The following is a 25,012-nucleotide window of genomic DNA, read 5'->3' as shown; positions in this document are numbered from 1 at the left end:
GTAACATTCAGTGGTGTTTTCAGAATTGAGTTTTAAATGATTAGAATTCCTTTCCCTGTAACGTTTTCCTTCCCCTTTCCCCCTGCAGTTTCTGGCTCCTTCACTTTCAAGTGTTATCCAATTTAAAGCCCCTCCTTTGAATTCTAAACCTGAGTAGCTCCTATGCTTTTTACAGCAGAAAGCCTGTTTGGAAGCTAACGGTGCAAATCCTACTGATCTGATCAAGCTAGAATTACTTTAAATGGGTTGCAACCTTCATCCAGAGCTGTATCTATTTTATTAATAAACCCAAAACAAAGTATGACATAACTCAAAATATAACCCAAAGTGCCCGTAACAGCCATTGTTTTTGAAGCCACAAAGAACTGCAGGAAGCAAACTATGAACATGGGAGATAGGAGCTTTCTTGACCAGTCTGATAAGGTAGCAAAATGAGCCCTCAAAGTTCCTCCAAGCGAACAGACATTAAGATGTGTCATGAATAAACCAACAAATAGCCAATCTAGAAAACAGAAGTGTTTTTTCTCCAATGCTTGTAGTAAGTCAGAGGCCACTGCTGTACCAAAGCCATCAAAACACCACCTGCACTGTGCTTACTAAAGCAGATATATGTAATTCCATGAAGGATACAATACCCTCTAGGGGCGGGAAATTCCTAAGGGAATCCCTATCTGCATTCTGGAGGTTAAATATGAACCTACATGGGCTTGACGTGTATACCATCAGCTGCGCTTGAAGTTCAATCTTCACAGCCATGCTTTTCCTGACAACAGCTTCCAGCAATCCATTGTTTTATTACTTCCTGACCCAGGAGTTGTATCTGAACCTTCGTGCATAAGAGCCACGTGGTGCACGAAACCATCCATTCCCATTCTTCAACCTATTTCTTCTCCTCTGATCCTCTACGTCTTGCTACATGCGTTCCACAACACAAGTAGTGCATTAGCCTTTTTAAGTTGCTTGCAGACGGTACTGCTTCACATCCCCTTTAGATTTTATTTCTGATCTCAGAACCCCCTTTTTATGCCATTTGTCATTGATGGGGAATAAACTTGTACTTATGTGCTGCTTTGTCCTTCAAGGAGCAAGAACAGCTCCTCAAACATCAGCTCCATCTTCCCTGCCACCCAAGTCACTCATTGAAGACTTGTGAAATGTGTGCTAACATGGTGGATTGTCTAAGAAACCAAGTGTTTTATGGCAAGAGGATGTTCTGTCTGCAAAACCAGACACAATTACTTTACAGGTTAATTCTCTTCAGCATATCTCACACAGTTGAAGAGAACATGGCACAAGTTATGAAGGTTAATTAAGATAGTTTATTCAGCACAACTAACAGTTTTGGCAAGTTAGCGCTTTCCACCAACGCGAGGAGCAGAAACCTTGACTGGTTTCACAATCTTCTGCTTAGGTGCTGCCTTCGTAGGAGCCTGCAGAGAAATAATAATGTGTGAGTGAAAAGAAGCAATTTACCTGCAGCCCTGAAAGTTTCCCTGTGTATTTAAGATTCTTGACAGAAACTAGGCAATTTATGTCAGATCACAATTACAATCTGTCAGATCAGAATCACATTAACAGTTATACACATAACTGCACTAAACCTACACATGTATGATGCCAACATATGATATTAATTCATCACTAATAACGAAATAGATGCTAGCAGTCATCAATACATTGTTAACAAGTTCCTAGGTAGTGAAGATGTCACATCCAGCTAAAACCTTGTCTATCAAGAATCTCTGATGTATGGTCAGAAAGTTGTTTTACTGCAGTATTTATTCCGAATAAAAGGTTCATTTATTCAGCTGTTTGAGTATGTTCAGTACAGAAGTTTGGTCACGGTGCTTCCAGATCAAAAAAGATAAGCAAATGCTTCTTCCAAACACGAACAGGAACTTCCAGTGAAGTGCTGCAACAGAATGTTGTGTTACAACATGTTACGTTCCATTTCATTATTTCTGCCCACCTACCGCATCTTACCTTTGCAGCAGAAACAGCTGTTTTCTTGGTTGCCTGCTTAGCCTTCTTGGCTTCTTTTGCAGCCCTGTTAATTCACAGAAAAAGAGTAAGAGTTATCCATGTCTGCCATTCACTGCTTCTTTGTTGCAACGCTGTTAAGAACTCTGTAAGACCAAGAAAGGAATGCATTCTTTCAGGTCTATACTCTGCATTCAGTATCTTCTAGGAAGAGTACTACAGAGGCAGCACAACTATGTGACAAAAGCATTATTTTCATAAAGGGAGAGGGCAAGAAAAGGCCCTTCTCTACTACTACTGTCTCTTGCCAAATTTATTCGGTATTCTCTTCAAATACACTGATCAAAAAATGAACAAAAACCAACACACAAAGCAGCTTATAAAACATAGAGCTCATCTAGAGTTTTTAAGGTCTTGTATGAAAAGCATTAATAATCTTTGAAAAGCCTGCAATAATTCCATGTATCTGATCTCTCACCTAATAGCTTGTTCCCTCTGCGCCTTTCGTACTTCAGGCTTCTGATTTCGTTTAGCCATAATCTCAGCTAAAGATGCACCAGTGATAGCTCTCTGAAACTTAACAGCACGGCGTGTGCGCTTCTTTTGGATCTCTTCCTAAAATGGTAGGAGATGGAAGACAGATAATTAGTATCATCAGACATTAAATAAAAAGTTGAAAACAGTTACAGAAAAAAGCTGCTATTAAGACTGAAGCTATTATAAAACCATATACAGAAGTAGAATATTCCTCCTCATTTTGAAGGCAACTCATTTTTTCATCTACAAAACCAGATGAATACCTATAAACCAATGCATCCTCCTTTGCAATGTATATAAAAAAAAATATTTTGGAAGAATGTCAGAAGTTCTGCCTCCTGAAGCTCCCAGAAAAAAAACCAGGGGCGTGGGTGGGCAGGGGATGATAAAAGTTTGCTTTAATGGCATCTTCTGAAAGGAAAACACCTCCCACTTGTTTCAAGTGAGATCACCGTGCTGGGCAGCAGTGTAAGCCATTGAGCATCCACATTCCTTCTCCAAACAAACTGCTAAAACCACTGACTTATAACACAGATGTAAGCCTTTCTAAATGTTCTTTTGCTATGCAAGTTTAAATAAGACCACTGAAAATACCTGATGCTACATGCCTTATTAATTTGTCTCTTTCATGCAATGACAACTACGTAGCAAAGACCTCCTACTAAGTTACAGCCGAAAGTTTTCAAGAAGAGTGTGTGCGAAGTTCCCCCCCCTCTTTAAACCCCAAATCAGCTCTCTATGCTATCACCATTTAGGAAGTTTACAAGTCCAAACTTTTAGAAAGTCTGCATATTAAACAGCATGACCCACCTTCTCATAAAACTATTTTTTTTAAATACATGCCACTGATACAATTGTTAAAATCTACTGAGCCTACCGTGTTTCGGAATGGTCCCTCAAAGAAGTGATACAATACAAATACAATGCTTTTGCTGAATTGGTTACCTTTCAAACATAAAGCGGCATATAAACCCATGTAAATGCACTCACATTTTCACCATAACTCGTCATTTTTCATCCTGGTTATATGGGTCATGCTTTTGTTAAACACCAGCATACTCAAGTCACCTCTATTTTAACAGACCAGCAACTACATCTTTTGGTGGAAACCTCTCGAACGCTGTTAAGTTGGTATATACTTACTGACTGTCCTTTCTTGTGTTTACGCCTATACAGAACAGTCCAGTTGATTTGACGGGGGTTTCTCTTGGAAAGGAATGCAGACTCACATTTTGCATTCAAGAACTGAAAAACCTGGGAAGATGAAGTATTTTGTGTAAGCTTTGTTTCTATGAAAAACATTATCAGTTTATGTTAACACATGCAGTAATTCTCTGATTCAGTGTTTTACAACAGTGGTGCTTTTGTGTTTCTCTACAGAGCTCTGACAATTAAAACCTTCAGAAAATAATCTAAGAAATTCAAAATTTGGAATTCTGTTCAATTTATCAAACTGGTATCTTACAACACAGCTTAATTTTTCTGAGGAAAACTCAAATTACTGCTTGCATCCACTGCTGCATGTATTCTAGGCACAGCATGAAGAGCCATATCCAGCATCATACTTTTCAAGTGTCTGCCCTCAATTAACTATATACCCTTCAACGAGTCAAAACTTGGCCTAAGGAACACACAGAGACCGATACTCTGCCCAATTCCTTCTTGCATGGTAACACTTACCTTCTTGCCTAGAATAACAGGCTGAATTAGCAGGCTAATTTATTAGCTATACAATTCAATTTAGAGTATAAACTAATTCCTAGCAGAGCACCTGAGGATTCTATCAGTTTACTTAGCTGTCATTTCCCAGGAGATTCTGTTCAGCAAGATGACCATACCAGCACATCCAAAGCCCATAGCCTCCTTTTGTAGACACGAAAAGCGTATTTCTATTTGTATGAGATAAGAGCCTGAAAGGGCTGGCTCTCCTCCATATTTTATCCCAGTGATCTGTACCCAACTTATTTGCAACTCCAGTTGTTTGCTTCAGCAAATCCCAGCACTAGACACACTACGTCTAAACAACGTCTTTTACACGACTTTGGTACTTCAGACCACATACTTTAAGACACCCTTCCCACACCAGAACCTAAATCCCGGCTCAAAAGCGCCAGCACAAGCCGGCTCTCCCGCGGATCCGGCCAGGCAGCGCTACCCCGCACCGCTCCGCCCCAGCCGTGCGGCCAGGCACTGCAGCAAGGCCACCGGGCACCGCGGCCGAGGTCTCCCGCGCCTCAGGAGCGAGACCTCCGCTTCCCCCGGCACCGCGCCGGGCTCCCCCTGGGGCCTGCTGGGCTCCCCCTCAGCCTGCCGCCTCCCCGCGGGCCCTCCGCACCCTCACCTTGCCGTCGGTGCGGGCGTAGCGGCGCCCGTGGCCCGGATAGATCTTGTACCCGCTGAAGCTGCACAGCTCGACCCTGCGCGGGAGAGAAGAGTTAGGGGGGAGAGCGGGCGGGCAGTGCGGCCCCCCGGCGGTCCCCCCAAGCCGGATGGCCCCGGATGGGGCAGCGGGGAGCCGCCACGGCCCTTACTTCATGATGGCGGCGGCTCCGAGGCGGGCGGCGGCCGGGGCGAGAGGAGGGGAGGATGCCGGGAGGTGCCGCTCCGTGCGCTGCGCGCTGCACGCCGGGAAGCACCGCGCGCAGGGCCTGACGGGAGGGCAGCGCCTCCCGGCTGCGAGGCGGCCGCGCTGAGGCTGCGGGGCGTTCTGCGCTCCGTTAACATCCCGCCGGGCGCTCCGCTGCTCCGTTAACGTCCCGCCGGCCGGTCCCGTGCGCGGGACGCCCCGTCCTGCCGGGAGTAAGAGACGCCGGTTTCCCGTTGCGGAGCAAGGCAGCCAGCTGGCGTCTGGCGCTTAGTTGCCTGGTGGCGTTGACAAGCATGGCGGCGACGGGGGGCGCGGTGAGGACTGAGGCAGTCTCGCCGGCTGGAGGGGGTAAGAGCGGCGCCGAGGGCTGGGGCGCGGGCGCCGGGGGCTGGCCGGGCGTGTGTTTGGGTGCCCGTTGTGTGGTGCCGAGGTGGGGGCGCAGCGCTCCGTGGGAGCTGTAGTGCCGGCAGGGCCGGGCACTCGGCGCGCCTCAGCGGCCGGACTACGAGTCCCGAAAGCCATTGCGGGCCGCTCGGCCCGGCGGGGGGGCGCTCGGCCGTTTCCTCAGGCGCTGCTCCGTGCTTACGGTGCGGCCCCCGCGCCCGTGCAGCCCGCCTGAGGAGCGGGGCTCGCCGCCCAGCAGCGTTTTGGCTCCGGGCACGGCCGGGGGGGCTGCCCGCCCTGCTGAGGGCTGGGCCCCTGAGGAGGGGCCTGCCGCAGCTCTGTGGAAGGTAAGCCAGGAGCTCAAAGAAGACTACCTCTTTGTACAGCGGAGGGTGGAGGGGTCTTGGGAGGCAGCCCCTCCTCGGGGGCAGCTGCTTCCTTCCCGTCCCCGTCTGAAGGGACGGTGCGTGGCGATAACGCGGGTCTGCCTTTGAAGGCTCAGGTCCCAGCCACTGAGCAGCGGCCTGAGCAAAAATTGTGACGTGCTGAAGTGTGTTAAGGGATGTAGCTGCCAAATGAGTAACAAGCAGTTCTGAAATTTTCACTGGGTATTGAGAGCCTGCTAGGAAAATCTCATTCCCGAAGTATTATAACAGTCTTTATAGTGTGAAATCTCCCTACTTTTCCCAAGAGAGTTCACTCTATATACTGAATAGTCATGCTTAAGCAAGCAAACTAAAGGACCCTCAGCTTGTCACGATGAGGACAGACGTCCTTGAAATAGGAACCTTTGCTTCTCTGAATCTTAAAGCTGCCCATGAAGGATAAAGGATACCCCTGGGCAACTGAGATAGCTAAGATGCTGGCACTCATCTAAGACCTTTATGAATCCGTCCCGTTGTCTGCTATAACTATAGCAAGACTGATGCCAGGGAAGCCTGGATCAGTAGAGAAGCAGGTGGATGATAACACTGTAGAAGTACAGTTTCTTTGCAAATGGTAGTGTGTGTGTGTTAAGTAGCAATTAGTCAATCATGTTGTACCTGAATACTTGAAAGGTATAAGAACCATGTGTAAAACCATGTTCCAGGTGCCAGTTTGAATGGGACAGTCTTGCGTGGATAAAAGGATTACTCTTGTAATTCTGTATGGTGGGTTCTAGCCTCTCTCCTCAGTCAGCATGGGTCAGTTGTGAAATTTCATAACAAGCTCTTGGACAAATGGGCAGATGCAGAATTTCTCGGTTTAGTTTAAGTGACTGACTGGTTGCAGAGGTGGCTATTTAAGTGAGAAACACACAGAACCTTTTCCCTGAACATGCAAAGACAGGACTGGCTCTGCATTTCTGCTCTTCAGAGCTCTTTGAGTGGCTGTGGATTTGAGAAGCAATGAAAATGTGATAAATGTCATCAGGGATGCTTCTTAGATAAGCATATTCTCTAGCTGACAAAGTGGTACACCAAAAATGTTTGCCTCCATCGTTAGTGTAACTAAACCCTAGAAGCCGTAAGAACGTTAATATGCAGGGCACATTAGGGTAAGGACAGTATCCTGGAACATGCTGGGTAAGAACACTGTTCTGGAACATGCTGCCGAAAAAGGCAGTGTTTTTTACTGAGCAGATAGTAAGGGAAGAGCAAGCACTAGAATGGTGTATGTATTTCAAACACACAGCAGAAGCTTAATGTATGAAAATTATTATTAGCAGGTGTCACGTGGGTACCCAGTGAGTCAAGATCCCTGTAAATAGTAAATGTTTTCCTTTTTACTTTATATAGTAACAGTTTTTGCATGGAACGTTTTAATTGTGTGTTAAATGATGTGCTAGCCTGTTTACAGTTTGCTCCTGCCCAAATGTCACCAGTACTGTGGTATGGCTCTGTGAATGGGTTCTCTGTTCTGATTTTTCACTCAGTAGTTTGCTGGAATATGGGACATCTAGCCTATCGATACAGTTTGGGAACACAAGCACCAAAATCCCAAGGCAAGATTCACTCAAGGATTTGGCCAGTGAAGTCCTGGAGTGGAATCCTAGGCTCTGAATTGGACACATTCCTGACCCAATAATTAAAGACAGTTAAATACTTAAGATTATGTTTTGCAGCAGCCAAACTACTAAAAGGGAGCATGTCTTTAAATATGATAGGAAGTTTTAAAGGGAGGGTTCAATCTTGAGTTTGTTTTGTCTCTGAAGTTCAAGCATCCAGTGTCTGACAACAGAGAGATGTCAGTTTTGGTTTCATAGGCAGAAGCCTCTGCTTTGTGTTTGTACGTGGAGTGCACTTTAAAAAAAAAAAAAGCGTAGGCTAATAGTATTTTTCCTTTGAAATACAGAGAGGGGGAAAAGAGAAAACTGCAGGGTTTTATTCAGTGGTCTAGGTTTTTGAGGACTTGTTCATGATAGGAATGTTTATTTTTCTCTGGCTGAGGACTGTCACATAGGCATTTCATGTTTAGGAGTTAAGTGCCCTAATTTTCAAATATTTTAGCAGGGTGTTTGGAACTCTACAGGAAGATGAAGTTTGTATCTTTCTCAGGTTTCCCATGTTCTGGTTGACAAAAGGATAGATACTGCTTACCCTTTTTCCATACTCCTTTTAACAATTTTTTTGAGTGACAGGTATGGTTGCTGGTGGGCTAGGCAAGCAGGATTTTAGACTGAGTACCTACACACAGCTGTCAAGCTGCTCAAAACTCAGTTTTTAAAGAATTTAAAAATTTAGGTTGTTTTGAAATTTGGAATTTTGAGGATCACAGCTTTAAACTTAACGACTGAAATTTTGCTCCACTTCTCACTTCAGAGGATCTGTTACTGACTTTCCCAGAATTCTACCAGAATCCTTTGTTGGAATGGGGCCTGGAATGCATATATTCCAGTAACTGGATCAGTTACTCAAAGGTGTTTGATCTGAAATAATTTGCTTCAGTTTTACATGACAAAGAAAGTTGATTTGTATTTGCAAACTGGCTGCCTGCATTATAAAAATCTGTTTTATCTTGCTTTGCTCTTTAAGTACATGTTATCATATGTAAAGTGTTTACCTTGGGGCTTTATCTTCTTTTTTTTCTCCATTTTCCTTTTCTTTTTAAGGTTTGGTGGTCAACTGGTCAGGTCAAGGATTGCAAAAACTGGGTCCAACCTTACCCTGTGATGCTGAAACTCACACTCTGATTCTGGACAAAAACCAGATAATTAAATTGGAAAATTTGGAGAAATGCAAGAATCTGATACAGGTCAGTGTTACTTGACTTGAATTTGCAATGAAATAATGGTGCTATGATGTTGATTAAAATACTTCTGCTTTAAGGCCATATTATGTCACTGAAGTAAGTTAACAGTTACTGTCTTAGGAAAATAAATGATGGCTAACCAAAATAGAAAGCGTTGTTTTCAGCATAGCTCTACAGTTGATAGTGGGGAAGGCTGTTTTACTAGTTACCTAGGCAACTAAAAAGGAACCAAATAAATCCCAGTGGCGGGTGGGGTGTCATAAGAAGACTTAGAAAAGTTGCTGATAACCCTAATTTTGATACTACTTAGTTTTTGATTACTTAAGCTTTGTAACATTAAAAATAATACTGTTCTATCTTTCTACTGTGTAATTGTAAACACGCAGACACTCATACAGGACTCTTCTCACCATTTGGGTTTCAGAACTCTCCACAAATGAAGAGGATTAGTAGTCTCAATTTACAAGAAGAGAAAACTCCTATGCAGATTAGGTTAAAATAGAAATAGCAAATAAAAAAATGTGAAGTGGGAGGGATCTGTGTAGTCTTGTTAACTTATCTGTTCATGTAGGCTCTGATGTTGTAGTGTTTATCCTTAGTTTTAATACTAGCAGCCATCCGTTTAGGTTCATGAGGATATTGGTGCTAAGTGTTAAATATGTGCACAGTGCTTGCAAAAATCAGAGTAGACATCCCTCCTGGGCAAAGCTGTACAAGTCGATGTTAATTGTCACTGAGAGTGCCTCCAGATAGACTTGAAGTCACATGATAGTTTTTAGGCACAAGCTAAACTGAGATAGGAGAGGTGAGGTTTGTTGCTACAACAAACCTTCACCAGTCTGCCACCTTGGTGATCATGTTGTTATTGTGGATGTCTAATCGTGATTTATCCTTTTAAAAGTTTGTGATTTATGGTCCTGTTTAGCACAGGACCCTTTTTGAGATTCATGTGAAATATGTTTTGTCCTCTGCCATATTGACAGTAATTTTTACACCAGGAATGGTGCAACAATTTGCACAATGATTTGGCAATTCTGATTTGAAAATTTTTTTCATGTGACTCAATTCTTTATTCATTGTGCTTTATTTAGCTGTGCCTAGGAGGATTTCCTCTTAAGCTTGCAGAGTGAGTTGTGAAGAGTACTTTCTTTGATCAAGAATTTATTTCCTGGCTCTTGCAGTTTTTTGGGTCAGTGTTGAAAATGGAACATGTAGATTGACGAAGTTCCCTTTGGATTAGATTCCTAACCACTAAAAATAACAATCTATTCTGTCTGTGCAGTTTAATAGTTAAAACTGTTTCTTATATTTGTGTGTCAATCTGCAGCTCTCTGTAGCCAACAATCGTTTGGTGCGAATGATGGGTGTAGCAAAACTGACAAAGCTCCGGGTGCTAAACTTGCCTCATAACAGTATTGGGTATGTGGAAGGGCTGAAGGATTTGGTGCACCTGGAATGGCTGAACTTGGCAGGAAATAACCTTAAGGTAAAGTATTTAGTCTTTTGCATTTTCCAGAATCTAGCATTGTAGACATTTGGAAAACGCTGCAAAGAAATCTGAGTATGTTTCTGGTTTTGTTTGGAGCAAACGTTGAAGTTTTGTGTGTACTTGTTTATGAAATAGAAGAGGGCAACTTATGCCACAAGAATTGTCTAGGAAAAAAATAAAAGGTTTGATATTGAAATCTAATGAGAATTGGGAAATAATCCCCCAAACAGGAAACTAATTATCATCTTTAAAATGAAACTGTAGAAACGTGTTTAGTTTTGGGTTACTTCGCCGGTGTTTTAGCTTTCAAAATAATTTTTAATTATTGGTACCTGGTTTTATTAATGACTGAAAAAGACTAAAAAAAAAGTTGTTGTAATTGACTTCTTTATTTTTGTAGGCCATTGAACAAATTAATTCCTGTCTATCTCTTCAGCATCTTGATTTGTCAGACAATAACATAGCTCAATTAAGCGATCTCTCCAAGCTTACATTGCTGAAGGTAGGTAGATGCTATTTTAACTCTATTGTTACATTCTTTGCGTAAATAAATTTGCTTTGAAAGTTGCTGCCTTTTCAAGTGTTGGTTATTCAAACACTAGCTCTTAAAGCATTTTAATTAATCACTGTAATTTCTAGAGGCAAGCGTGCAGGAATTCTTTCCCTTGTCTTCAAGTTGCAGGAACCGACGTAGTGATTTTTTCTATAACCACATTAATGATTTTGAGAAAGGTGGCATGGTGAGATCTTGTTCATAGTGCTCTGTTCTCTTCTGTCATGAATCAAGACAAAACATAGCATTAACTCTTTCTTTCATGTTCTTTCAGCATGAACATGGTAGAGAAAAAATGCTTCCAAATACATTTTTTGTAGTTGTGACTATACTTCTGTATTTTAAAAGGACAAGATTTTGCTCTAAAGTACAAGAATTACTTTTTCCTTGATGGAATAAATAGAAGTAATTTTGGTGATACTAGAAAGCCTTAATTGAACACAAAATATGGGGGTTTTGATCAAACATACATTTAATCACTGTATTTTTATTTTATAGACTCTGTTGTTACATGGAAATATTATAACTTCACTTCGCACTGCCCCTGTTTGCCTACCTCAGAATCTGACTGTTTTTTCTTTGGCAGAAAATGAAATCAGAGACTTAAATGAGGTAAGATGTTGTCTTTAGATAGACTGGAAGCAGGTGGTTGGATAATTCTTTTGAGGCTGTAACTGAAAATAGGCTCTCGTCTTTGAAATGACCCATGTTGATAGAAGTAACTTTTAATAGTTTATATGTAATAACTATACCTGCATTAGCTGCACAAGGCAGGGATTACTTTTTCAAATTTACCCTGGAAAGAAACTTTGCCTTTTTTATTTTGATTTTACGTTATTCAAGGATATCAGAAGTATACTTTAAGGACTAAATTCATAGAGTTTTTCTTCATTGTCTGCAGGTTGAAAGCTGAGCTGGTTAACTGCTGCAGAGGGGTTTTGCAGCTGCTGTGTTTTAGAACGAAGGTTTGAGTTGCTCTTGTTGCAACTAAACATTTTTTGGGCTATGTCTTGTTTTATCTATTTCTCAAACACTATGTAAGGGAAACATATTCTGCCTGTGATCTCACATGAATAATACGTTTCTCTTTGAAACAGGACTGTTTCTCCAGTTTTTTGGCTTGCCATTTTTTTGTCAAAACCTCAATGCCTGTTGTAGTGAACTGGAATCACAGAAATACTATACCTTTCTATACATAAAGCCCCATTCCCAGATTTTAAGAGAAGTTAATGCTTTCTAAGGGCTAAGTACTTACAGGAAAATTAATGGGAAAATGGCAGTAGTTGACAGAAAGTTATTTGAAGGTGTTCATAAAGCAAATGTGACTTTCAGTGTATTTGTAGTTATGTTTTGCATAAGATGTCTGGCTGCAACTAGGAGAAATGTGATACATTCTGTAAGCATCTAATGGGTTCTGTTCAGTTAACAAATACATCTTGTTTTCTCAAGGTTTCCTTCCTGACTTCTTTTCATCAATTGGAACAGTTGTCAATTATGAACAATCCCTGTGTGATGGCCACGCCTTCTATCCCTGGGTTTGACTACAGGCCATATGTCGTCAGCTGGTGTCTGAACCTTAAAGTTCTTGATGGATATGTGATTTCTCAGAAGGAAAGGTGACATAATAGTATTAAATCTCTAAAATTATTAAACAAAATTTTGTCTAAGCTGAAATTGCACTTTTATGTAATAAAAAAATGGAAAAGTGCTAATGATCCGAAATTCTGTCTTGCTAATGGCTATATGAGATGCAGACCAATTAACATTGTTGCTTTTGCTGTATTTTTCATGTTACACTGAAATTACTATGTAAGATCACAAGTTTAAGTAGAAGTATAATGTTAAGCTTTTGTTTTATTACTCAACTCACAGTAGCACTTTTACAAAGCAAACCGGGTAGCAATTTATCAGCAGTCTGTTACCCTTTCTGAGCTTACAGCCTCTCTGACTTTGCAGAATGAGGCAGCAGATACTAAAGCTGTTATCTTGGAAGCTCAAACATGCAAATCAGGCCCTTTATAAAAGGGCACTTGCATTTCTGTATTAACTATTATTATATATAGATAATATATCAGACTGAAGAGCATTATATTTAAAATCAGATTTCAATTGTTGAATACTTTTGAGCAAGGTCTGCTCTCTATGCCTATTCTGCGTGTTTGTGACCTTTTCTGTGAAAGCTTTGCTGATAAATTCATTGACACAAATGTGTTTTCAGTGCTCCAAGACTACACACAGATAAAGCAGAGAATGCGGTTTCAGTCGGAGATTTGTTTCATCAATGCTTATGTGAAGGGATATTTTATTCATTATTCTGGTAATGAAATTCCCAGTTCCTCTGGGTACTGCACACGTTGCAAGGTTTGATTAGATTTGTGGACGAGCTCCTAGATACTCACTAGAGGGACAGTAATCAAAAGAGGGTTGGGGGTTTTATGCCATGTGTTAATAGTGACCATTTTCCCCTTTCCTAATAGTCTGAAAGCAGAATGGCTCTACAGTCAAGGTAAAGGAAGATCCTATCGACCCGGGCAGCATGTTCAGCTGGTCCAGTACTTGGCTACTGTCTGTCCTCTTATATCTACATATGGTCTTCAGACTGAAGAGGATGCCAAACTGGAAAAAATACTGAGTAAGCAAAGGTGAGAACTTCTTGTTTCTCTGTTGTTAGAGAATGTAATTGAGAACATAATTATGTGTCTTATTATTTGTTAGATATAATAAGATTTCCTTTTAAGAATTTGAAAGCAACAGTGAGGGCTGGAGATGGGAAGAGTAATGGAGGTACCAGATGTGCCCTAGAGGGGAATAAGAGCAGCAGCAGCAGGAGTGTTTTCTTGCTTGCTAGGCCATCTAGGGGCAAATTCTCTATATTTTTCAATCTGTGCTCTGTAGGACACTGAAGGTGATTGGTGTTTGGAACTGGGATTAAAATAAATACCTACTGAATTTTTTTTGCCACAGAGAAAGTGGGGAAAATCTAAAAAAGGAGCTTAGATTAACTTTAGTCTTCCCTGATAATTAGAACAACTGTGGTACACTGGTGCATTAGCCACTTTTTTGTTCTTGGTGCGTTCTTTCTTGGCTTTAAAATTAAGGTCGTCTTTTGAGGGACACTGTTCCCAGTGATGCACTTGGCAATCTCTGTATCTGGTGCCTCGGGTCTGCCAGCAGAGGCGTCTGGAGAGCCTGCTGGTTCTGCCAGCCATGGCTGCTTTGCTAAGGTCTATGCGGATGGATAAGGACAGTTACAGTGGTGCTCATTCCTCACATGAAAAGGTGAACTAATTGGGATTAAAAGCCAGAAAGCATAGCAACACAGGTGTCCCTGTTCCCCAGGACCTATTGACAAACATTTTCTGCAGAAAGATCAGAGCAGAAGACTCTGCTCAAAAGAACACTCTATGTAGTTGGCATAGTGTGGGTAGAAAGCTGAGCAGCAGGAGTGTTGTGGTAAGCAGAAGGGCGGCATCTCATTCAAAAGGGCTGGAAAATGTGGAGCACCTGGAAGGAGCTACTGCTTTCTTTGTCAGTGTAGACTGAGCTCCAGGAGGAAATTCTAGAAATATTGAGGCCATTTCAGAGGAAAAGGTGCAGTAAAAGCATATTGACGTTGGAATTTCCAGCTGAGTGTTCTGACGTTCATATGTTTCTGGGGAAAAATCAGGAAGTTGGTTTGTGAAATATAACTTTTGAGAAATAAAAAAAAAACCCCTCACCAAAAACCAACCTTCCAAAATCCCCCCCATAAATAAAAATGCTCATATATATGTGTGCACACGTATATGTTTTATAAGGCAGTTTGACTTTCTGACCTCTACCTCATGATCTTTTTAGTTTAGCAGGGCTGAAACAACCTGTGTGTTCTCAGTTTGTAACAGATGATTTTATTTGTTGATTTGTGTCAGGATTTTGTCCCTTTAACAGGGACATCCTTTCCTTGATTCAGTCATTTTGAAATGTAACAGACATCCCTGCATTCCCCAAACTCTTCTACACATACAAGCATAATACATGCTGCAGTAAACACTTAAAATAGCTGCATATCACCCTTGTGTGTAAAAATACTTCATGGTTTTCGGTCTGTAGTCAGAACTGCATGTTGGTTTTCTTTTTTTTTTTTTTTTTTTGGATACATGTAATGAAGAAAAAGGGGCAGGCGGAAGGGGAACAGGAGCAGTCTCTGCAATCCCCTACTTTGTGAGTAGTCCTGTTAGTATCTTGTAGGTGTAGGGATCTGCATAACTAGCTTCTAGTTTAGAATGATTTGATCACTTGTTTCCTTTAAAGTAGTCGATAGTTTCTTTTAGATGTCTTCTCTACCAAAAAAGTTTAAAAGAAATACAAAATCTGTTGGAACTGTGTGTTTAGGCTCCACCAGAGGCAGCTGATGCATCAAAACCAAAATGAAGGACCACCTACATCTTCTACTCCCAACAAAACGCTGCCAGTTACTTATGAACACAGCAGTCCAGCCCAGCCACCACAGATAGTTCTTGAAAGTGGTAAGAAGCTAATCTGCACCTGTGATTTAACCTGTAGAAATATTTATTTTTTTTTAATGTAGATAACTTTGTGGAGAGAATTTCAGCACAGAGCCCTCTTCTTATCTTGTCCTATTGATTCTTCTTTTTTAGATTTTCAACTGAAGTTAATTTCTAAAAATACATTCCATGCTTATTCATGTCTTGAAGTGCTAGTAAGATTGTTAGGTGCAAAACACAATCCACTAAATTAAGGAGTTATTACTTTGACTGTTGCATCTGATAGAAGTGTAACTTCTCCAGGGGGAGGCAGTTTGTGCCATTTGCTGTACCCAGTGTTTGCAAAGTTTGTGGTTGTTACTCTCATAAATAGTTATTGTCCTTACTGTTACATAGAATGAATGCTTATTACTAGCATTTCAGTTAGAATCTGGGTGTGTAAGATGATTTATTTAAACCAAATTTGGAATCCCTATGAATTAAGATATGTTATTGAAATGCTATGACACTCTTGAACATGGCTTTCTGCCTATCTAGAACCTATCATCCAGAAGAATTCTTGGGTTGGACCAAGTGCAAATGATGATCATTCCTATGCAGTAAAGAACACCTTTCTTCTTGAAAGAAGTTTTCACAAGGAGCTATACCTTGAAGATGTACAGACAGATGAAGACAAACTGAACAGTAGCCTTTTGTCCTCAGAGTCTACTTTCATGCCAGTTGCTTCAGGATTGTCTCCTGTGTCTCCTACTTCAGACCTGGAGGTACACGGAATCAATTTGGGCCTAGATGATGATGATGATACAGTGATTGAATATGTGAGAGATGTTAATAGCGGGGAGAAAGCTAACAAGCAAGAAGCCTCGTGTGTTACAAGAGAGCACTTGAACAGAGCAGTGGGAAGTGTGGAAACCCAAGAGAATATAAAAGAGAGTATACTGTTGCCTTCTGATCTAGTAACAGCCAGCCTGACTGCTAATACTAGCAGCTGTTCAGCATCCTCTGAAGACCAAGTTCTGCATAGTAACCCCAGCACCTCAGTAGGTGCTGAATCAGAAGTTGCAACTCCCTGTCCTGACCAGATGACTGGAGAAAGTTCTGATTCATTAGGTGTTATCGATCGAGGTGCAGCTGATCTGCAAAGAATGGCTAAAGCAGCTACCAAGCTTCAAGCCTGCTGGAGAGGATTTTACACGAGGAACTACCATCCCCGAGCCAAGGAAGTGCGGTATGAAATTCGACTAAACAGAATGCAGGAGCACATCATTTGCTTAACTGATGAAATAGAAAAGTAAGTTGAGGTCATACTGTGTATTTTTGAATATAACCGTCATTCCAGGATCAGAATAGATACAGAAGGGTCTTGATATAACTACTCACAGTATAACCTAGCATCAGTAACAGAAAACTGTGATTACAGTAGAGGATTGCTTCTTGTAAGATAAGCACAGTTACACACATAATCTCATACTCTCAAAGTGCCTTCTGTGAGTGGGCTGGGTTAGAATACATTTTTCTGTTTCTCTGTTAGCAGGACTTGCATGTTTCACTGCATAACCAAAATAGAAGTTGCTAAGTGTGATGTTTTTTTCACTTGTCTCCTAGCAATTATAGAGTCTGTAAGTGAAGTGTCCATATTGAGAGTCATTCCACTGTTACTGGTGAAAAGAAAAATTCTCCCTGCCTTGAATGATACAATTTCAAAATGTGTTTCTGTGCCTGGTTCTAGTTTTGGGTATTTTATCCTATGAATCCATGTTTGGGGGAGAACATTATCAAAGTTCCTCAGTTTGTACGATATAAATTGCAGGTTTAGTTATCTTTCTGGGTTGACCTGGGAACTGGAAGTCTTGACAGGCTCTTTTTCTTTACTATCACAAGCAACAAAAGTTCTGTGAATCAACCTGAGCCCTCAGCAGACCTCTAGAAACTCCGAATGCTTACATATCATGCCTATATCCAAGTGATGTCAGCTGGAGAGAGCATGATTTGAAATGAAGAAACACTATTTTGGGGTTGTTCTTTTGTGCATGAAGAAATGAAGAGCTCAGCTTCAGTTTACAAAAGGGCACTTAAAGTATTGGCAAGTTAAGAAACATGCTGCAGCAAAAGGAAGCAGAATCTTGATGTAATTCTGAAAAAGAAACTCAAGTCAGCAGATGGATATTGATGGCAAATGAGACTGCAGTGATGTCAGGCTCTGTTGTGTCTTTCAAGAGCACTGTTACATAAGTAGGCATTTTTATGTACTCTCATCGATCTTGTTATCCAAATGTTGCTTATTTAAGCTGCATAAATTTGGGTATTTGTTCTTGCAGACTAAGAAAAGAAAGAGAGGAAGATAAGATTCAGAGGCTTGTACAGGAGGAAGCTGTCAGATTTCTTTGGAACCAGGTAAATAGTGTTACCTCTCTTTATTTTTCTGCTTATGTATGAATTTGAAGGCCATTACTTCGTACTGTAGATCCTGAAGAGATAGTCGATGTGGTTCACTTTTTCCAATGATGACTTGGGTGGTTTATTACAATCTCATTTCTGTGGTGTTTGCTATACTGGTATTCTGGGGGAAAATAACATTCAGAAGTGTTAGTGTAAGAACACTGGTTTTGTTACACAAAGCTGAATTGTAGTCTAGTGTGAGAAGGAGGATAAAATACGAAGGAAGCTAAATAAAACTAGCAGAAGTGTGAAGAATGATGTAACTGCTAGAAGCCCTGGGTGAATGAAATGGTGTTAAGCTATGATGCTTGTAAGCAACTGATTTCTAAAGTAGAAAAGTTGTACTAATGAATCTTCTATTAAGCTGTTCTTCCACAAATAAGACTCTCTTCTCAAGCATGAGTATTTCATAAAGGTTCCCCATCCTTCGTTTTTAAAAGACGATTCCTTTTTCTTCAGGTATTTGATCTGGGAGGCTTGTGTGCTCTGTCAGGGTTGGGCATCTAGGTTTAAAAGCAGTTATTTAACAGTGGGAAGAACGTATTTCCCTAAAGGTATAGTGAACCTTTTGTTAGTTCACTCAGTCTTAAATTTTATACTAGAGCTTTGTTGCTAATTGCAAGAAACACCCTAGAAATCAAAGCACGTTCTTAGTTGCATTTCATAATGAAATTCTGTCTATACTTTACAGGTTAAATCCCTTCAACAATGGCAGCTTTCAGTGACACAAAATTCAGGTGCCATATGGCAACCTGGGATCCCTTCAGCCAACGCTTCCTATCCATCTGAACCATCTATTCGATCACCCACACTTGAACACGAAACCCCACCAGATGTTAGTTCTGCCTGGTTAGTTCCAGCTAGTGATGTTCTTCAGGAAAACTCTTTGTTGCCATTCCCAGATTCTGGTTTTCATTCTTCTGTGGCTGATCAGGCTCATGCCAGCGAGTTGTGTAGCTCTGAAAAGAGTTTAAGGGAAGGAACTGAGAGCTCTCTTTCAGTGGAAACAGTCAAACAATGTGGCAATTCTGTGTCAGCATTTTCCTCGGATGTAGAGGATGTCCATGGGGAATGTGGGCACAGTGAAGAGAGCTCTAGTAATGAGCAGGACAACAAGCTAATACAACAGTATTTGAAATCTGTTCAGCAGCTGGAAGAGGCTGATGAAGGGACAAATTGCAATGATGCAACAGAGGGTAACTGGCCACAAATTGCTGTTTCAGCAGATAACCAAGATACTTCGTCAGACAGTGTCTCTGTAGGTCTTCCTCAAGATACATCTTCCCCTGCCCGAGGTGAAATCAGTCAGACACCAGAAAGCTGCAAACTGAATTCGGGGTTAGTAGAAGGGAAGCAAACGGACTGTGATTCTTCGTTTCAGATGCTGCATGTTGGGATAGCTGTGTAGTAGGCTCAGTTCCATGAAAACCTAGGGATTCCACTTCACTCTCCTTTCTCCTTCCCATTTGCACAAAACTTATTTTTCATGTGTGCTGTTTCAGATTTTGACTCATGTTACCAATTTATGTTTAAATTAGTATTTTATGGATGTTGCTGAGGACTGACGCTAACTACGCTAAACTGAAATCAGCAAAGTCCTTAGTGACAGTCGTTATGCACTTTATTTTCAAACATAAAACTGATACCCTAATAACTGGCTTCCATTAAATTAAGTCTGAAGATTGGGGGTGTTTGGGATGGTGGTGGTGTTTGCTGAATTCACTTTGGCGAATGTGTTAGCAAGTCTTTAAATTTTTTTCTACAAAGTGGAATGGTGTCCCTCCTTTACAAAGAGAAAGAAACAACATGGGAAGAGATGGAGTCAGCGTAGGCCGTGTTGTTTACGGATACAGCCTGATGAGAAACATGAAAGCAGTTGCCTTTCAGACTTCTTTTGACTTTAACAAGAGTAGTTTGGTCAGTGTTTCAAAGATGCGTTCCATGAAACCAGTGTCCAAGTCAATGACTTTTTTTGTCATTTACTCAAAGCTGCTGGCTAGGAATTTGGTCACTTACACACTGCAACAAGGACTTACAGGAGTGGGACTTTAGGGAGCTTCAGGCAACCTTTGACTTTTGTTTGCCCTGAGGTTGGATGTCCCTGCTTTCTCAGGTAAGACTCAAAGTGGAACCAGTAGCAAACTTTACTAAATAAGAATTTCAAAAGGGCGTGTGATCTGGAACACAGTTTCAAAGACTGCACTGCTGGGTTACAGCAGCAAATTTGTGACACATGTTTTGCCTCCACAAGGATGTTATTGTCACTGTGGGGCATTAGCGTGTTTGATGGATCACAACTACTATCTACAGGTATAGATATTAAAAGTAAATGCCACGACTTGAAACTATTTCTTGACATCTCTGTTGCTTTGGGTTTTTTGTGTTTTCTCTGTATGTCCGGTATTTGATATTCTAATTAGACATGGATAAAAAGCTCTGTTTCTCCCCTGTTGGCAAATGGGCTAAGTTACCTAGGCTGTGCTTTCCACTTGAACACCGGGCAAACAGCAGGGTTTGTATCTTGCCTAGCCATTGCTATGTTGGGGGTTTTTAATAGAAAAAGTTCAGATATCTTAGTGTGCCACAAAAGCAGCAAGGGAAATCTAATTTGCCATGCAATCTGTGATGGACACTAGTAGAATAAAAGTTGATGTTGTGACTTCTAGGGGTCAGTTCAGTTTGCTAATGCTGCATTTTGCAATGTGTACTGGAAGGCCAGTGTTTCAGTAGTTTGCTAACACTAGCTTCTCAAAATGTAAAGACACATGCATATTATAATTCTCTGAATCCACGTGTTAACTTCTGGTGCTATAGTGTCATTAAAATCAACTAGTGCTGTTTTGAAGTGACTCTTATGGCCATGTTATCATGCAAAATAGTTTTTGTAAAAGCTTTGCTGCTTGTCTACTTATGTTCTTAGGTGAAATTTACTACTACTCAGGAGGTTGACACAGGGCGAATATCCATCTGAGGCCTCAAAATAGCCTTTATTTAGAACATCAATGGTGCATTGGACTTGTACCAGCCATCTGCCCAGTGGTGTAGTTCACCTTGGAAGAATAAAGCTTGCCTCTGCATAGAGTGGCCATCATCACTTTTTCCCTATCCTGCAAAAAAGAAGTTCTGGGGCACTTTTGAAAAAGAACTGTCAAAGCCCAACAACTAAGGTCATAGATTCTTAATGTGCTCTTTCTAACTCAGTCTAGTTACCACACACTTGTAACATAACCCTGTTCGTAACTGAATGTTAGAGCATGCGTATGCTTGGGTATTGAAAGTGGTACAGGTGCATTAATCTATCACCACATTTAATTAACAATGTGTAGTCTAAATGATCATACCCTTGTCCTCTGAAGGTTCTCAGCTTGGATTTAAGGCCACCAGGCTTGGAGATCTCTGCAGTTTGTAGGATTTGGCTCCTTGACTGTCAATCTGTTACCAAAAAAAAAAATATCTTGTGTAAACCTTTAAAGAGGCTTTCTTTGGATTTTGAGAGAGAAGTTATTTATGTCCAATGGTTATTGGACTTCTACACTCTGGAGGTAGTGGTTAGGTGTAATAATAAGTTCTCTTTCGTGGCAGAGTGCTGTACTAGCATGTGACATGTACTAGACCACGGAATAAAAATGTTTGACTTCCTGAAGACACTGAGGGACCATATGTATTTTGCTACTTTGTATTATTGTCACTTTTGCTGCAGAATAGAAAGAGAAGAAACAACCGATTTTGGAGATGCCAAGGGGGAAAACTTTGTGAAACGTAGTTTTTCATGGAAGCCCTAGATGTTCCTTGACATTTCCTCTGTTACTAGAGCTTGCAAATACAAACACAGGATGACTTTTTTAACTAATATCTAGGTCAACTGTTAGCTTTTTTTGATTTGTAACCTGTATATCCAAAAGTGATTTTATGAAGGTACAGTGAGGTGTGTACCAACATACAAATCAGCTTTGTCTTGCTCTTTTGGGGAAGCTGTGAAATAGGAAAGCTTTTTTTTCTTTTTTCTGATGTTCTGAAAAGTATCTTGCATGTGTAGAAGGCGAGTTGCCTAAATATAGTGAAATCACAAAGAATGAAGACGTTTTGGATAAGTTTTTACATTTACAGGGTTAAATGTAATTAGTTTGTATATACACAAAATATTTTCATCCTGACCATTAAAATACATACAGGGATAGTGTGAAAAATAAGGAGTCAAATGGGATGTGTACTTTAAAAAATGGCTTTTTTTCAGTGTGTTTTAAGCTCTCAAAAGAATTGTGATATGAAAATACCATAATTTAACATAGGGCTTAACATTTGCTCTTTGTCTGTGTGAGTTTTCTTAATCTAGTTATGTAATATTCTTTTACCTGGATAGGAATGCACTGCTTCCTTTCGAGGTGTTGGACATTTCATAAAGGAATCAGAAGGCCTAATATAAGAAAATCTACATCTGAAATTTTTCTGTATTAATATTGTATGTCTTTCAGCATTTTCATTTCACAAGGCTTCTTATTAAACAGAAGAATGTACTTGTAGAAGGAAAGCTTGTCTGTTGTACTTTGTGCTGGACTGATGCTCCAGTGCTGATGGAAGAGATTACTCATGGTTGTTTGTCAGGCAATGTTGTCAGTTCTGCTGTGAGTACAGTTCAAGTGCTGCTTTGATCTGCTTCAGAAAAATCAGCTAAATGTAGCTCAGATGAACTATCTGAACTGTGGCACACTAGTTTTGCCCAGATGAGGTGGTTGGCACGTGCATACCTGTTTCAGCTAGTCTATGGCAGAAATTACTCTTTTTGCCTGCTTTTCTGAAGCTAGGGATGAGGAGGAAGGTGGAAATGCATATAGATGTGTTTTTCAGGTTTAATCTGTAACCATAAGGCCAGCTCTCATATAGTTTGCTCTTTCACTTTTCTCCTAATTATTTTCATAGTTTACACATTTCAATCTTCCACCATGTAATCAAGAATGCATTTTTCTCTACTGCAGATAATATTTGATAGATGCTGTTCCAGGTGGTATTTGGAAAGGTAGAAGAATATCATGAAAGCAGGCCTGTTCACATTTTATATTTAAGGTTTTTTTGAGGTACTTGGATTGTAGTGATTCCTCTGTTAGATAACTTCTTTACAAAAGAAAAACACAAAGCAGTGCCTCATTAGTGACAGTAAGTAAATTTCTGTTTCTGCCTCTTCCATGAACTGACCTTAATGTTCACAACTCTTGTTTTTAGTACCTAAAATCTGTCACTTAAATGAATGGGATATTTAGTTGCTGAATGAATGTAGCAGCTGTAATGTTTGTTGGTTTGGGGGGTTTTGGTGGTGGTGGTTTTTTTGAGTTTTTTGTTTGCTTGTTTGTTTATTTTTGTAGTGACTACTCCTCTGTGGTGCTACCTGTGGCAAGGATGGAAATTTTTAAAAGGTACTGAACAACAGCCTAACTCTGCTTTCATATCCGTAAAAGAAGCAGGGTCATGCTTGAGTCTTTGTGAACTGGCTGTCTAAATTGGGATTTTTATCTTATTTACATCTCCAGAAGTGTTCTTATACCACAAAGCAAGAAGGCATTAGAACTGCAAACTTCATTTTGTTGCTTCTAAAACACAAATATCTTACAGCAGATACTTGAGAAAGTCCTCCTTAAACTCTCAGAAGCCTAGAGTTTGTTTATAGTTCAGTTCCTTAAACAACCATAGATCTACTATTTGCATGCAGTAATTTAAATAATGCACTTAGCAGCCAGACTGTATATAATAAGTTTGGGTTTTTTTTCTGAGTAATGTTTGTATGTCACTGAGCCTGCAGATTGTTCCTGTTTTTTATGAATTTGTATATATTGTCCTGAAGAACACTAACCTTAATTTCTACTTGTAGCAGGCTCTTTGAAGAACAAAAATGGAAGATACATTCCTTTGACTGCTTGGTACTTTTTTAGGAGATTTGGAGTTACAGTGTGTCTCACGCAGATACACCTTTTCCTGAGAGAATAGAATTGTAGCATTTAGCAGAGATTAATATTAAATGTGAAAACTGGCCAGTTCCCCAGCTTTTAGCTAGCGGAGAAGATGCTTCCCCCCGCCTCCACCTTGTATTAACTTTTTTTTTTTTCCCCTTGAGGACTGTGCCACCCAAATAAGTAAGGATCATGTATTCATGAAGTCTTTCAAAAAGTCTTTTTTTATAGTTACAGGGGTTTCCCCCAGTTTGGCTTTCTAGGGCAAGTTACTGAAAAACACTTGCTTTCTATATGCCTGCCAAAAAGTTGGGACTTTCTATTTTTAAGTGCTTTCTTTATGTCGTTAATGGAAAAAGCACAGGATCCTTTACGTGCAAAAGCATAAAACAGTATTTGTCAGGAAAGGTGCTTTACATCTTGGAAAGTGCCACACCAAATTTTATTGTATGAGAGCTTTCAATAAGGAACTTCTTTTCTGGCTTCATTACATTTATAAGTATATGGGCCAAATTCACTTGTAGCGTAATTCCACTAAACTAAGTTTTGTTGAGCCTTTCACAGTAGTATTCTACCTCTAAACCAGAATCTGAAAAAAAACCCAATTAGGCATTGAATTTGTCTTTCTGCTTCTCACTATTTTCTGTGAAGAATGGTGGGTGGTTAAATTGGTACAGTTCATGTATTTTCTAGAAGTGTTTACATTTCTGGATTTGTTTCTTAAATATTTTGTTTGTACCTGAGTTTTGAATTCTGAATAAATGATTTGTACGTTTATTGAAAATGCTGATTTGTACTTGATCCTGACTTTTATGGCTCATAGTCATTGTCTTACACTTGGAGGGCTCTTTTGGAGATGGAAAGCTTAGAAAAGCAAGGCAGTGATGAAAGGTAAGCGTTAGCATTCATGACCTGGCGCAGCTGAGGCATCTGATGGCGCGCTGTTTCAGTGCTGAAGACAGTGTGGTAGGGCAGTCAAAACTTACACAGCACTGGAACTGGTGTTCCTGATCTGCAGTCCTTTGTTTCTATCACTGCCCCTCTCTTTCATGTTCTTGATTCCCTACTGTGTTTAAAATAAAAGATGTGGCAGTATTCTGTACAGAACTTTCCGGAAAGAGAATTCAGGCTGTGGGTTTATAGAGGAATACAATTGCAAAGCGTGTTGTTCCCTCTCCTGCTGTTTTGTTTTGGTCAGATAGCTGCTGTGTGCTTAAATAAACGAAGACTACTCCAACATCTTTCAGGCTTCAACAGACAAACAGTCCAGTTCATGTATGAAAGTAATGTTTTACTGCAGGATAGTCATGCCAAAGGTAAAAAAAACCAAAACAACCAAACCAGCACAAACCACACACCCTCCAACCACCCAACAAACCCCAAAACCAA

General features: G+C 40.5%; 2 protein-coding genes across 3 annotated transcripts; one reads left to right on the top strand and one right to left on the bottom strand.

The window, feature by feature from the left end:
* Positions 1-1,299: 1,299 nt before the first annotated feature.
* RPL24 (ribosomal protein L24) lies at positions 1,300-5,165 on the bottom strand. Its single transcript, XM_037378323.1, has 6 exons — positions 5,049-5,165; positions 4,859-4,934; positions 3,661-3,771; positions 2,459-2,595; positions 1,984-2,047; positions 1,300-1,430 (listed from the first exon to the last, which is right to left on the bottom strand). Exons 1-6 carry the CDS (start codon positions 5,051-5,053, stop codon positions 1,350-1,352), a joined length of 474 nt encoding a protein of 157 aa, XP_037234220.1. The 5' UTR covers positions 5,054-5,165; the 3' UTR covers positions 1,300-1,349.
* CEP97 (centrosomal protein 97) lies at positions 5,166-24,407 on the top strand. 2 transcript variants are annotated; one of them, XM_037378316.1, is made up of 11 exons: positions 5,166-5,452; positions 8,580-8,722; positions 10,047-10,205; positions 10,609-10,710; positions 11,260-11,373; positions 12,211-12,377; positions 13,239-13,403; positions 15,133-15,266; positions 15,783-16,536; positions 17,564-17,639; positions 18,376-24,407. In XM_037378316.1, the coding sequence occupies exons 1-11, from the start codon at positions 5,398-5,400 to the stop codon at positions 19,090-19,092; spliced, it is 2,586 nt and encodes an 861-aa protein (XP_037234213.1). In that variant the 5' UTR covers positions 5,166-5,397; the 3' UTR covers positions 19,093-24,407. The 2 variants fall into 2 exon arrangements, with proteins under 2 accessions (XP_037234213.1, XP_037234214.1); XM_037378317.1 differs by lacking the exon at positions 5,166-5,452 and adding an exon at positions 5,717-5,835.
* The last annotated feature ends 605 nt before the right edge of the window (positions 24,408-25,012 follow it).

This window comes from Falco rusticolus, chromosome 2 (genome assembly GCF_015220075.1).
Source record: "Falco rusticolus isolate bFalRus1 chromosome 2, bFalRus1.pri, whole genome shotgun sequence".
Lineage (NCBI taxonomy): Eukaryota > Metazoa > Chordata > Aves > Falconiformes > Falconidae > Falco > Falco rusticolus.
Note: the sequence above shows the minus strand (reverse complement) of the source record. Positions and strands in the feature narration are given on the sequence as shown.

What these genes read in the sequence shown, in the direction of transcription:
- RPL24 (XM_037378323.1), bottom strand. An exon ending in ACGCCCGCACCGACGGCAAG is followed by an intron (nt 3,772 to 4,858) that starts GTGAGGGTGCGG and finishes TCATCTTCCCAG; the next exon opens with GTTTTTCAGTTCTTGAATGC. An exon ending in AACACAAGAAAGGACAGTCA is followed by an intron (nt 2,596 to 3,660) that starts GTAAGTATATAC and finishes CTACCATTTTAG; the next exon opens with GAAGAGATCCAAAAGAAGCG.
- CEP97 (XM_037378316.1), top strand. Translation starts at nt 5,398, where the DNA reads ATGGCGGCGACGGGGGGCGCGGTGAGGACTGAGGCAGTCTCGCCGGCT. An exon ending in AGTCTCGCCGGCTGGAGGGG is followed by an intron (nt 5,453 to 8,579) that starts GTAAGAGCGGCG and finishes TTTCTTTTTAAG; the next exon opens with GTTTGGTGGTCAACTGGTCA. An exon ending in TTAACTGATGAAATAGAAAA is followed by an intron (nt 16,537 to 17,563) that starts GTAAGTTGAGGT and finishes TTGTTCTTGCAG; the next exon opens with ACTAAGAAAAGAAAGAGAGG.